The sequence below is a fragment of the Taudactylus pleione genome, unplaced genomic scaffold (assembly GCF_031769625.1).
Source record: "Taudactylus pleione unplaced genomic scaffold, aTauple2 ptg000100l, whole genome shotgun sequence".
In the NCBI taxonomy this organism is placed as follows: domain Eukaryota; kingdom Metazoa; phylum Chordata; class Amphibia; order Anura; family Myobatrachidae; genus Taudactylus; species Taudactylus pleione.
In genome coordinates, this window is record NW_028284502.1 from 5607534 (window position 1) to 5621950 (window position 14417).

The 14417-nt window shown below is 42.8% G+C and overlaps 1 protein-coding gene across 2 annotated transcripts in view; it reads left to right on the top strand.

Moving 5' to 3' along the window:
- Positions 1 to 14417, top strand: part of BBOX1 (gamma-butyrobetaine hydroxylase 1) — a 166235-nt gene that overhangs the window by 50189 nt on the left and 101629 nt on the right. For both annotated transcript variants that reach the window (XM_088470465.1, XM_088470464.1), the window contains exons 2-3: positions 210 to 603; positions 9712 to 9826. In XM_088470465.1, the coding sequence (XP_088326591.1) occupies positions 220 to 603; positions 9712 to 9826 (499 nt within the window). In that variant the 5' untranslated portion in view covers positions 210 to 219. The remainder of the gene's footprint in view (positions 1 to 209; positions 604 to 9711; positions 9827 to 14417) is intronic.

Here is a 14417-nt window from a genome sequence, read left to right on the forward strand (position 1 = left end):
ATGTTGTTCTGCAAGAAGTGCAAATAAAAAGCTTTTGTATGGCATCTTCTGCTACTCTCGCATGCTGGCCAGCTGTATGCTTACATTGCGTTTTAGGGCTCCTAACTCTAAATCAGCCTCTTCTTGATTGTACAATATCTTCTACATAAGTGGTGTGTTACTTTAACAGTGCTATGATGAAATAATACCGGTATTTGATTCTTTTTCAGAGCCATCCCAATGTGGGCTACTGTAGCTAAACATTTATTACGGAGCAAAGTCTGCTTGTATGCAGCATCCACATCACTAAAAGTTCAAAGGAACAAAAGTTTTCCTTGTGGTTCTCTGCTCTATATATCTCGCTGGCAGCACAGTACTCCTGTATATGATCGGGCTGATCACAGTGAAGCAATGATTCGGCATGTGGAGCCTTTGGATGCTAAGCGCTTTGTCTGTGTGCATTGGGAGGATGGAGGGCAAAGTCTGTATCCATATGTGTGGCTGAGAGATAACTGCCAGTGTCCTGAATGTTTCCTTCAATCTGCCAAGGCGAGAAAACTTCCCATAGAGAGTCTGGATGTTAATACTGGACTGAGAGACGTTTCTCTGACCAACACAAAGAAGGTATGCAAATTGATACTCAGAATGATGCAATTTAGGGCCCGATTCAAAGAAGGACGATAATGCCGCAGCGGCTGTGCGAAAATATGCAAATATCGCAGCTGCATTGAGACACCCACTGGCGGCTTTTCAAATCCAAATGACTGCGTATAAGACGCAGCTTGGTCGCAGTTCAGTCGATTATCAGACTTCTGAGTAACTTTATGGTCGTGCAGAATGGTCACCGGAACTGAGACGCCGGAGCCATTTTTGAATGCGTCCGGTATCGGAGTCGCAGGCAGAGACATGCCTGCGTTGGAGTTACCACCTCCCCGTTGCCGTCCACAAACGGTCCCTGCTTGTCAATCACTTTGCGAATAAATCCTCACTGCAAGCAATATTGGAAATGAAACTTCATGCTTGCACAATGCGACTCAGATGCATGCGCAGATCACGATAATCGCTCAACTGTGTGAAACATCGGCATTACGGCATGCTTGCCGACTTATAAATTCTCCATCCCGGGAGAAGCCTGGGGAGGAGAAGCAGGTGGGCGGAGTTGGTGACCGGCTCGCGTCAGTAAGCCACGTCAATTTGCCACGAACGCTGGATATTTAAAATAGGGGCATGGCTATATTACGTGATTCTCATAGAAGTGCATCATTAGGCCCCGCCCCTAATGCACAGACCCGCTGATCCACGGTAATATTCTCCCCATTCTGTCCACTTCACTAGGAAGTGGGCAGAATGCGGGAGATGTATCTACCGTTACCCGAAGAATCGGGAGCCTCCCGCGACTTCCGGGAGGGTAAACATGTATGCATTACGGGCATCTCTGAATCAGGCCTCTAGACCAAAGGTAATAGAAACCGTGATGCTCCAAAAAACCTCCAAAATCTCCTGTGACAATTCACTGTCTTCAATTATTTATTAAAGGTTGCCACTGGCACTTATAAGTGTATTGGTGGCAGTAGTCATCCCTCATGGCCATAATTTCCACATACTTTGCAAGCCATGACTTATTAACAAGTAAAGGGGTTAATAAAGGAAAAAAAAAATCTTTAGAATTAAAATAAAGTTGTTTTTTTTTACTAAAGAGGCAATGTAATAAAATGTATTCTTTTTACTTTGTCAATTTATTTTACATTACTTCTTTTTAATCATTAATAAAATTTTCATGAAAGTAAAACTGGAAACTCAACCCCGGGCTTCCAGTTTTACAGCACATGCGCGAGTCAGCAAGCCAGCGCATACACGTGCAGAAGGTCCCATGACTGGCTAGTCCTCTAACTATTCCCAGTCAGTTTAGCCGAGGAACTCAGCACCACTCAGCTACCCAGTCAAAAACTTTTGAGTAAAATAGCTTGAAAAATATTTTGTATTCTCAATGATCGCAGGTGATAGAAAATAACTTGCTTTTAGTGTATTTCACTTTCCACCTTTATTTATTTTGACTGAGTTACAATTTCTAACTTATTTACACACTTAAATTATTATTTTTATTATGATTTATTAATTTATGAAATAATTTTTTTTATTTATAAAGAGAGCAAAACCCCCCCCAAAAAACAGCTACTTCCCTGTTTTGAAGCTACTATTTTGTTTTCCGATAAATAGTATAGTGTTGCTTGGAGACCATCTATTTTTATTGTCTCAGGGTCTGCTTCAGCAAGGATCGCAACTGCGATTACACACGCAATCGGCCGATTGTTTCGTACTGTGCATGTACGACCCGGCTGCTGTGATGGGGACTGCGATCGCAGAGGCTACGCAGACTCATCAAAGAGTTCAGGAACAATTGGAATTAAGCAAAATATATTTCATCTATTGTATTCAGTCTGCTTATTCTATGGGCTTCTTCCCCTGGCCAAATTGTTTGTAGAATCAATATAATTTTCAGAGGCCAAAATGCTATCCCTTGCAAAAATGGATGTTTCCATCCATAAATGAGCTTTTCTGTGCCTTGTCCTAAATATTTATTATAGTATAACATATTTTTATTTGTGTATGATCTTGGCATTACCCAATGGGAAACTGTTTCCACTTTAATAAGAGAACATCACAATAAAAACTGAAGAAGCTGCTCTCAGTAACTGTGATCTGGAGTCACTGAGAGTCCCATTAGCAACTGAGCCAATCATATTATCCCACATGTACTAGAAGTACCAAGGCACTAACAGTAACCCCAAAAATTGAATTGCACCATTGGACGTTCATTATTTATAGGTGCACAAATATTTAAAATATAATTGTATTGCAGTTTTTAATGCCACTAGAAAAATCCACCTTTTAGTAAATATACCTTGTAGACTACTTTAATTTCCAATATATATATATACACGTGTATGTAGATAGTGTTATAATGGGTTGGGTATGAAATCCTGGCACTCGGGATGCCTGCTGTCAAAAGGCCGACAGTGGCATCCTGATGCTGAGAATCTCGACAGGGGAGAGGTAAGTACCCTAACCTTCCCTCCTTAAAACCCTAAATCTCCTGTTGTGCACCCTCCCTACCCCGCTTCCTAACCGTCCCCATTAATGACTAAACCTAAGTCTCCCCCATTAGTGCCTAAACCTAACCCCTCTCCTTAGTGCCTAACTCTAACCCACCCTCCCCGGTGGTGCCAAACCCTAACCCCGCCTGTATGTAGCCTAACCCTAACCTCCCCCCTCCCGTAGCCTAACCCTAAACCTCCCGGGGTTCCTAAACCTAACCCTCCCCCCCACCCTCCTGCGGCTAAAACCTAAGGGCTCCCGCTATACTTACCATCAGCATGCCGGCTGTGGGGATACCGGCATCGGCTTCTCCCCTCTTACTGGAATTCTGGCGTCGGTGTGTCTTGTCCCTGGTTCGGGATGCCAGCTTATATGTGCATTTCAAATGTATATAATATACATATGAAATCAATATATATTTATGATTCCATTGTTGTGTGTGTATTTATATAATTTGGGCTATTAAGTCTGATTTTCCCAGGTTCAGTTTAGTCTAAACAAAAAAAAAATGTGACCACTTAAATTTTGTTATAATATATTGTTTGCTGAAGTGCGACCACATAAAATTAACTTAATGGGAAGGTTGAAAATCAAATTAACTGCAAAGTACTTTTCTGGCTTGTAAAAGTCATCTTAACAGCACACGTTTGTTTTAGATGAAAGGAGGAGAAAGAAAACAAGGACAAAGTATAAAATTCCTTTGACGATAAACAGAAGGAAGCCATTCATAAGCTTTCACTTAATAATACCTTTTTTTTTTTTCTTTCCCTAATGGTCCATGAGTATTTATGTCATTGACCAAAACTCCTTTAATGCACCAATTATAGCAGTGCATTGTCCATTTAAGTTAAATACACTCAGGAAACCACATACTGCCATGACATCAGCTTTTTATACTGTAACTGATAAAAACAAAAACAAAATATGTTATTCCATTTGGAATATGAAAAAAAACTAGTCAGATATATTACATAATAAAGGTTGTAAAACCTTTGAATAATTACATATATACAACATAATACAATATACCAAAAAATTCTAGCCAGCTCCCCTGCAGCAGCTGTTCTCTATAGTGAATCAGGTCAAGTTAGCTGAACTTACCATTATTTAGACTAGAGGTGGGGAACCTTTTTTCTGCCGAGGGCCATTTTAATATAACATTATTGGCGGGCCTGATGCAGGCCACGCCCCCTCCGCGTGATGTCACACAGGGCAGGGCCACAATTGCCAGTGGTTATAACAATGCCCCGGAGCATCTAAGGGCAGCAGTGTTACCGTCTGAAGCATCCTAAGGATGCTCCAGACGGCACTGCTGCATAGATTCTGGCTGCAGGGTGCCATTCTAGGCATCCTGCTAGCCAGATGAGGCTAAAAGAAAAAGCACCAAGGGCCAGACCAAATGATTCCGAGGGCCTTATACGGCCCCCGGGCCTAAGGTTCCCCATCCCTGATTTAGACCACCAAGGATGCAGAACATATATTGCAGAGGACAGGAATAAATACAATGCATCAGTCAAACAGTAAAAAACATACTGCCTACTCTATTTGAAAATCCAGGTGATATATTGATATGCTCTATTGGACTTCCAGGAAAGGAGATCAGCCTCCAGGATCCTGTCCATTTTCCTGGGGGCATTGTGTCATCCTAGACCCAACCCCTTGGCACAGTGCCATGATTCATGGCATTGCACAGCATAGGGTGGGGCTGAGAAGGAGGGATTTCCAGAGCCATGCAACCCCCACCACTACTTGCCACCTTAACTTTCCCTTCCAGAGGTGATCTGAAGAAAACTCAAGTATGCTACAAAGGTGAACTGTTCTGTAGAATGTTAACATTTTGTGGAATGCACAATATCAACATACTAAATCCTGACACATCTTTGTCATGCCCCTTTTCTGATAGACCATTTATGTAGTAGTTACTGTTAATGTTAGCCTATGGTAGAGAGTAGTCAGTAGAGAATGGAAAAGTATCTCTTTGCCATAATGAAAACCATCACCTGGCCGGCTGACGGGTCTAGTGGTTTAATGGCATGGAGAAAAAATGAGCAGTTCTCATTCCAGGTTAATTAACAAGACTGGGATGTCTGAACCCAAGTGGTTCCAGTATAATGGACAAGGTTTCCCTAAAAAGGGGCTGGGTTATGAGAAATTGCAAAAGCAAGCCCCACAGACTACAGTACACAACTACAAGTGATTCTGGGTCATACGCAATTCAGTTGCATCACTATATCTGCCTGAAGGCCACATCCGTGCGTAAGCCAAGTTTAGCAAGGGTGTGTAGATGGAGTTGTGGGCTGTGCAGAATTATGCAGATGCATAATTACTCCAGGTTTTAGATAGATATATTGCACTGAAGAAAGGGCTGGTGCAAGGGCACACTGATCATGATAATGTACAGATGGAATGGTCCAGCTACAAATCTACATATGAGTGATTTAGTGGAGCAATGGGTTCCGGTCACACGGTCAATGGGTACCATGTCGATATTCGTAATGTCGACACCACAGTATCCACACTAGAATGTCGAAATGATCAATCATTGTCGACAATCACCATATCAACAGCCTCAGAATGTCGATACATTTGAAATTGCCCATATGAATGCCGATGGTTAGGGTTAGACACCGCCGGGAGGGTTAATGTAAGGCTGTGGGGTGAGGTTAGGATTAGGCTGTGAAGGAGGCAAGGTTAGGGTTAGGCACTAGGAGGAGAGTTAGGGGTATGGATTAGGGTTAAGCATAAGTGGAGGAATACTCGCCGGAACGCCACTCCTTAGACATCTCCGCCCAGAACTGCTCCTCACGTGAGTGCCGATACTGAAAGATAATGCTGGGACCAAGTAAGACACCACTAGATCACCAGGGATGTTTTTTCGACAGTCTATAATGTCAACATGTCATCTTTGTAGACAGGGCCGGCGCTAGGCTTTGCTGCACCCAGCACCATCCTGTGTTGCAGCCCCTTCCCTCTTCTGCTCCCTCCCCCTGAGCTTACATATTCCCCAATGCGCTGGGGAGGAGGCTGGGAGTTTCCTGCACCCGCCAGATACAGTGGCGCTCCGGGCGATGGCCTGGCTTGCCCATGCCTAGAGCCGCTCCTGTGTGTAGACATAATGGGGGTGATTCAAATGTTCTGTGCGCCCCCTCCTGGGCGTCTATAGGAATAGGTGCCCAACGGAGCTATTCAATTGTTTCTCCATTCGGGAACCCATTAGTATTTAATGCGGCCAGCAGCACCTAGTTTGGCCACACAAAGCGACTAAACTCGTCTAAAGAAGTGGTTAGGTTGCCATCCATAAGGGCGCCAAAACAACGGACTTTGCAGACATTTCTTCTCGCACATTAGGAGGCTGTGAGTAGAAATGTGTGTCCCCGCTGCTTTGGGCGTCCGAATTGACCAACAATTCAATTGCTCCGTCAAACACCCAATCCTATAGACGGCCTGCGAGGGGGGTGTCAAAACAATTGAATGGCCCTCAATGAATGTCAATGTAGTCACTGTTGACATGCTAAACATGTAGACCTGTTGTATGTCAACATGTTGACATTCTCATAATAACCTTATGCATGTCAAAATGATACTGTAACTGTTGCCCAAAAATGCTAGACCCGGGAACAATAACATACGCCTGTGCATCAGCCCCAACAAGCATGGCAATTTCACAATGGCGTGTAAACTTTCGACATATGAAGCGTGGCAGTTGGCCTAAAGGAGCCCAAAGATGATATCCTCATGAGTTGCAAGTTAATATTAATACTGTATTATTGTTTTTAAACAAAGAGTTGCATTGGAATGTCAGGTTAACACTGAACAATGTAATTTGCTTTCATGGTTTATATCTGAAAATATAAATAAGAAAAGTTAAGATATGTTTTCCCTCGGTGTGATTTAAATGTACAGTAATGTGCCCAGTTTTTGCTTAATTTGTTTAAGACCACTGTTAGAAACAGTCAAACTTAGGTGGAGAAAATAAATACTTTTCCGTATCGTTAATGTTTTTAGAAGAAGCACATTAAATAGCCATAAATTATAACTTCGGAAACCAGGACCTTAAAGTGGTGAACTGAGATTTATGGAGACCTGTATGAAGTCTCTGGCGAAAGGTCCAAGACAGCTGCCTGCACCAATGAAAGCGCCTCCTGTCTGAGAGTGCTGCACACAAGGCATCTGCTATGAATTAAGCGATGCTGAAAATCACACAGTCTTGATTTATCCTGTGATTTACAGCACAATTATCATGTTTGCACTGGTGATATATTGGATTTTATATAAAAAAATGTATCAAATATATTTACATTTAGTAAACTTTTGATGTAAAATATATAAAGTTATATAAATAATATATAAACTACTACGCCGCATATTTATCAACTTTTTGTCTTCTCTGATTTGGTTATGTGTTATAAGCAAACACAGTATTTAATACAAAGTGGGAGAATTATTAAAGCTTGGGGAAAGATAAAGTGGAGACAGATAAAGTTTCAATCAATCAGCTCCTGTCATTTTTTAAACACAGCCTTTAAAGTGACAGTTAGGAGCTGATTGGTGAGTACTTTATCTCTCTCCACTTTATCTCTCTCCAAGGCTTGATACATCTTACCCAAAATAATTTTCTTCAAACAGAATAGTTTCATATTAAATGGGGAATGTGTTTGTATTGCCGGCAGCTAATCCCGACAGCGGCTGGATGAAGGGAGGAAATCCCGACAACGGAGGTGAGTATAGCTAACCCTCCCCTCTCCCCCCCCAACCCTAACCCAACTTTAGGGATGCCTAACCCTAACCTCCCCCCTGTTAGTACATAAACCTAACCCTCCCTCCCCGCACCCTAAACCTAACTCTCCCAGGGGGTGTGCCTAACCTCCCCCTGGGGGGTGCCTAACCCTTAACCCCTCCTTCCCCTAGCCTAACCCTCCCTGGGGGGTGCCTAACCCTAAGTCCCCCTGGGTTGCCCTAAACTTAACCCCTCCCACCCCATGGCTAAGAGGACGGGCGCCCGCACTTACCTCGTTCAGGCTCGCGTCGTTCTGCATTCCGCCGTCGGCATTATGACAGGCATCGGTATCTTGACGCCTGTCACAAATCCATAGCCGGCATTCTGGCGTCGGGATTGTGACCGGCGGCCTTGCGGTAGTTGGTCACATAACTACTTACCATTAAATGGAATATCACCAACTGGCAACAAATGAGGATTTTTGAGGCATTCAATTTATCATGTACGTACTGGGGCTGTAGAGCATCCGCGGCATCTCTTTGTGTCAAAAGAGCCATGGCCACGCCTCACGGGTCATCTGTATCTGAAATGGATTTACATTTGTCAACAGTTCATTTATCAAAAGAATAGAGCATAGCGATTGCATACACAACATAACATACTGAATTTTCTCACTAGAGTTGGTTAAACTACAAGAGAATGGAATGAGGTAAAATGTTTATGGCCCAGTTAACAAATATTGTAGACAAGTTGCTAAATGTAACATTTCATTTAAACGCATATTATGGCAATTCAGAATTTACTTTTGGGGCTATTTACCACTGCTAACATGCTGGGGCACAGGCTCCGAAAATGGCTGTCCCAGTGAAGGCTATGTGTTATGCCATCGGTCCGCACCTGTGGGAGCGGATATCATGTCTCTAGGTTGTTGCCCATAGTCTATAACGTGCTAACGCCATGTAAAGATGGTTTTAGCTAACGGGGCCAAACTCCGAAATGCTAAACTTTTCGGAGCTTGGTAAATATGGCTCTCTCTCAGTCCCTATAGACATCTATAGCAACTGCTTTTGGTGTGTGTTGAGAAGGAGAGCATGGCAGATATCTCAGATGTTTTCTGTGGTACGGGATGTAGTTGGCATCCCGGTGGCCGGGATGCCGGCGCTCAGAATACCGGTGCCAGAATCCCGAAAGCAGTTGGAATTCCAGCGTCAGAATCCAGATGGTAAGTATTAGGGTTAGGGGGAGGATTAGGGTTACAGGTTAGGGTTAGGCACTAGAGGAAGAGTTGGGGTTAAGCTGCGGGGGGGGCGGTTAGGGTTAGGCTGCATAGGGGAGGGTTAGGGATAGGCTGCAGGAGGTGGGTTAGCATACTTCTAGATGTTTGGATACTGGCTGTTCTCATGCCACTGTCGGTATTCTGACAGTCGGCATCTGAACCGCCGGGATCCCGTAACCAATCCCTGCGGTACACCCTTGTGAATCTCCATAGAACTAAAAAATGTTTCAATCCCCAGAAAACAGACATTTTCGGAGGATTGAATGTATTTTTTTATTAAATCGACATGAGCAATGAACAGTACACAATAGTCATGAGTCCTTCATACACAAACCACTGCTTTATATTGTGACTTCACTCTGTACAGTATGGCTGTTCTAATTTAAAGTTTACCTAACATTCATAAAACTTTGGCAAGTGTTCCCTTTACCTTGCACAGTTCAGAAATGTGATACTCCAGACTTTAGCCAGAATTTAGGCAAAAACAATAACTCCAACCTCCTGCAGGTGACATATTGATCAACCCCAGCTCAACCGCAGTCTGAAGGGCTGGAGTCTCACCTTCTGTACATTTATCATATTCTGGTGTCATCCTTAAGTCATCAATTGACTGGTACCCAATGTATTTTAATTTTTCTCCCAGGTGTCTATTACTTGGCCTGATGATCACCAAAGTGAGTTTGATGCTGAATGGCTGAAGAAGAGATGTTTTTCAAAGGAGTCTAGATCAGAAATGCAGGAAGAACTCTTTCTGGAAGGTACAGTATGTGTAATCATTTATCATGTACTAATTATGTGGTCAGACAGCATAATGTCGGGCAGAGAATGCCAACATGGAAGTCATGTTCTTTCAAGCATTTTAGCCATGTTGGCATTACAACTTTAAACATAATGCTTTACCATCATGGTTAAAATGTCAGAAATAACATTACTACCATGTCTGCATTCTCTGCTCAACATTATGCTGTCTTCAGTGTGATTGTCAACATTCTGCGTGACAACCAATTAACTACTGCACCACCGTGTAGCTGCTTTGTTTCACCATAACAATCTATTGGCTTGTACACTATTTGCCCACTTGCAACTTTTACTAAATATTAGGTTTTTATTTAATTCTAACTTCTGTTGCTTCATTTCTGTAGACTCTGGGTGGAATATTTACTAAAGTGCTGGTTTTTAGAAGTGTAGATGTTGCCCATAGCAACCAATCAGATTCTACTTAACATTTATCTAGATAATAGCTAGAATCTGATTGGTTGCTATGGGCAACATCTCCACTTCTAAAAGCCTGCACTTTAGTAAATATACCCCTGGGTCTCATTACAGCTCTGCTATACCCTAAGCATTGGATGCAATTATTAACAAAAAAAATCAGCTTTATGTGGAATCCCAAGGGAATGAATTGAAAATAAATAAAAATGGTAAAATTGCCCAAACCTTTCCAGTAATAATTGCAATTGTTTTAAGTAGAGCCCCTAGCTAATCACACTAGCCACTCATCCTTAAAAAAAAACAGTTCGGCAATGATATTTGCCAATAAACTAAATTGCAGCCATTAATCATTCTCTCGGGTGTGGTAATATATGTCGACATTCAGAATATCGACCGTCAGAATATTTGCAAGTACAGTATGTCGACATGTTTCATGTTGACATAGTCATTATGTTGACATTATTCATGTCGACAGACAAAATGTCAGCATAGTATGTTTCATTAATTTAGCCTAACCCTAAACCTAACATTAGGTCAAAAATGCCTTGTCGACATTTTGACTGTCATAATTAGCATGTCAACATTAGGATCATGTCGACAGTTATATATGTTGTTGACATAATGTCCATGTTGGCAATCTGACCGTAGACATTCAAAACATGTCGATATTCTGGTGTCGACATTCTGACCATTCTCTCAGGTGCAAATGTGTTTATGCTATGTGCCGAAGTCAAATATAAGTGTTATTTATTCTTTTGTTTATCTTGTTTGTCTTTGTTCTCACATCTTCTTATTGAGGGGTCTATTTATTATTTTTCTTTTTTTTATTTCTATGGTATTTCACATTCTGTATTCTTGTGATACTGTATGAAAAACCTAGCACCCTGCTATGGTAAAAATAGCCTTCTCTGGTTGCAGAACACTCTGGCGCAAGGCTTTTTCATAATCATGAAGATTTAAATACAGTAATAACGTGTGCGGGACAGAGAGCACACACACATGCCCATAAAGCACTTTGCACAGTCCGGCCGTGCACCTTTCTGATAAGAGACGTAAGACACAAAGTGGCGTTGGTCCACATTAAAATGGGGTCAAATGTAGAGGGCTTATTCTAGATTGATCAGGAGCAGCTGCTGCATAATAGTATTATTGGCCTGATGATAAATAAAACATTGCTACTTGGATACACACAGAGAAACATCTACCTGTAAAAGTTACATGATTTCAGGACACATCACTACTAACCTCAATGGTCACTATAATGTGACCACGGAGGAGGCGCTAGAGAAATTGCATAACATGGAGGCAGCAGGAAGAGATCACTTGTTTTGCTTTACGCAGTCATTATGCTAGAATGAAGGTTTTCCCAATTTAAATTGATTACGTCAAAGTGGTCTAAGTGGTTAATTATTGGAAAGGTGAATAATTTGGACAACATGGAAGTTTTTGCCTACAGATGTGTCCTCATACATCATTGCTGCAGTCACACCAAAGGGCCCCTCTCTGCACACCAGGTGTGGTGCTATTCTGCTAGCGCCGGTGATCTTTTTTGCATCTATTTCTGGGAAAAATGCGTCTTCGTGCCATATACAATTAGCCGCGATAATGACCATTCGGCCGAATGTCACGCTTTTGCATGTTTGCACACTCCCGTTAATCGGGTAATCTATTGCAAAAGGTGCAATAACACCTTCACCCAATAATTCTTGCATTGAACTCTGGGGGAATATGCAGGTGAAAATGGGGAAATCAGCCTTTACCCTAAAAAAAGGTCATCTATGATAGGGGAATAGTAGTATAGAAGTGTGTTAGTGGCCATTATCAAAGTGTTGGGGTTCTTAAATTGTGTCAGATGGCTGTTATATGCAGTTTTCTATAACAGTAAAAATTATATAATGCAAGATTTTTGGGGCAAAATAAATGCTGCAGTTAAATTAGGGGTGCATTAAAATGGGGGCAAGTATATTTTTGTGAAAATTTTAGTAATTTAAAAAAAAAAAATACACCTGGTGCAGCCATCTGCAATGATTAAAACACCTGTCCCACCCATACTGCCCCCCCAAATACCTGACCCACTACTTGAAACCCATTTTCCGACACTTTTAATTTTTTCACTCCAAAAATGACATGTCATTATTGACCAAATGAAGCTAATTAAAAAAATAATTGTTGCCTAATTAGTCATTAACGGGAGCGTCCAAAGGGTTCTGTACCTTGGGCCTGATTCAGACCCGGTCGCAAGCACTGTGCGCTTGCGACCGGGTCGATGGTGGGCCAGTGCGCATGTGCACGATGGAGCCACCTCCATCGTGCGCATGCGCGAGACCAGTATAGCGACGGGCACTCCGTCGTCCGGGTCTCGCAACAAAGGGGGCGAGCTGTCCATGTTGAGTGAAAGCTCGCCCCCTTTGGTGGGCGGGCCAAGGGAGTGGCTGCCCAAACGGAGGCGTTCCCATGTGAACGTCACGAGTGATGTCAGTGGGAGAAATTTCGGCTCTGTTAGACCTGAAATCTCCCTGGGGCATGCGGCAACAAGACCCTACCACAAGGGTCTCGTCACAAGCCCGATGGTCGCGATGGTCTTGAGAGAACTGCGGTTAATAGGATTTAGCAATAACCATTTTTCCTGAAAAGTTTTCAGAATTTAACACTAATTGGGGAAAAAGTCGTTATCGCGGCTATTTGGATACGCACCAGCAGACTGTGCAGATTAATTTAATATATGACACTTGTATATCTGTGTGCGACTGAGTCTCTGAATCTATATACAAAGTGCTACAGCGGCATCTTTAGAGAGGAGGGGGCCCATGTGCATCCCCTGTCACGGGCCCCCTCCTCTCACTCCTGTGGCTGATGCGGCTGGCCGGCCACCACAGAATCAATAGACTCTGGGCACTACAGCTCACCAAGGAAATGGCGCGACCACCATTTTCCTGGCAATTTCCTCACAGCGCATGCGCAAACGCCGGAAAATTGGCCGCGGTGGCCATTTTCTGGCGTTTGAGCATCGCTGGGGATCTCGGAGAGGTAAGTTTTACATAATATGGGTGCAGGGTGTGCGGTAATGCCGGTGGACTGTGTGCACCGCACACCCTGCACCCATTATAGATACGCCCCCGAAGTGCTACTATGCCAAGTTCCGATGTGCTTCGTATATAAACTCAAGTGCACACAGATATACAAGTGTATACAGATATACATATGAAATGAATCTGCACAGTTGCATTTCAACTAAGCCTCATCTTCGGCAAAAAAATATGTGAGTGAGCTGTTAGAGTTGCACAGGACGTGGTGCATCACTTGCGCCAAGCTTCTCCCCGCCGTGTGGCGTATTGAGGCTAGATGTGTGAGGACACATCTGTACATTGTAGGTACTGACTTTTAAACTCTGTACAGGTCACTGTTGTTAGGGAATTATGGTGCTGTCTGGAACTCCCTCTACTTACGCACACATGTTTTTTTATTAGGATCTGACCAAAGGTCACTTTTTGTATTGAGTTTCTTGTGAGGAATGTATATTACCCGTGTAACTGCACATTTAACAATTCTGCAGAAGTTTTAAAACTAATGATAACCGTGATTTTATCTCTCCCATGGAAGCCTGTTAAAGCTTTTTGCCCTTTATCGGGGAAATGTTGAATAGACACATTCGACGTATCATTGTTTTATAGGTTCCGTTTGTCTAGAACCTGTAAACCTCATCCTCCCACATCAAAGCCTGGCTGTGCATGGGGAACAGTGACTTTGTGGGCCAATAGATTCCTGCTTTTGCAAAAGTAGTGTGTGCAGCTTGTTGGAAGGGGGTCATGCTCCCTATATTGCAGAGACCACGCATTGCGGGGACGGGGGGGCGTAGATTCCATAAGAAGATGGAGATGAAAGGAGCATGAGAAACCCCTGTTGATGTTCCTGGCTAGCACAGCAGCTTATGGATACATGGCTGTTTGTTGAAGGTTTAGATTCCTCAGTCTAGTTATGCGTTTAAGTTGTTTTACTTGTTGTAACCAATAGATCTTTATACCTGCACCTGGGCTGTTCACTTTTCCCCTTTAATACTTCATCATACAGAAGTCCAATTGCCTATTCTGATAAGCCCAGGAAAATGGCGCCTTTGCCTTTAAACAGGCCGGCCAGATG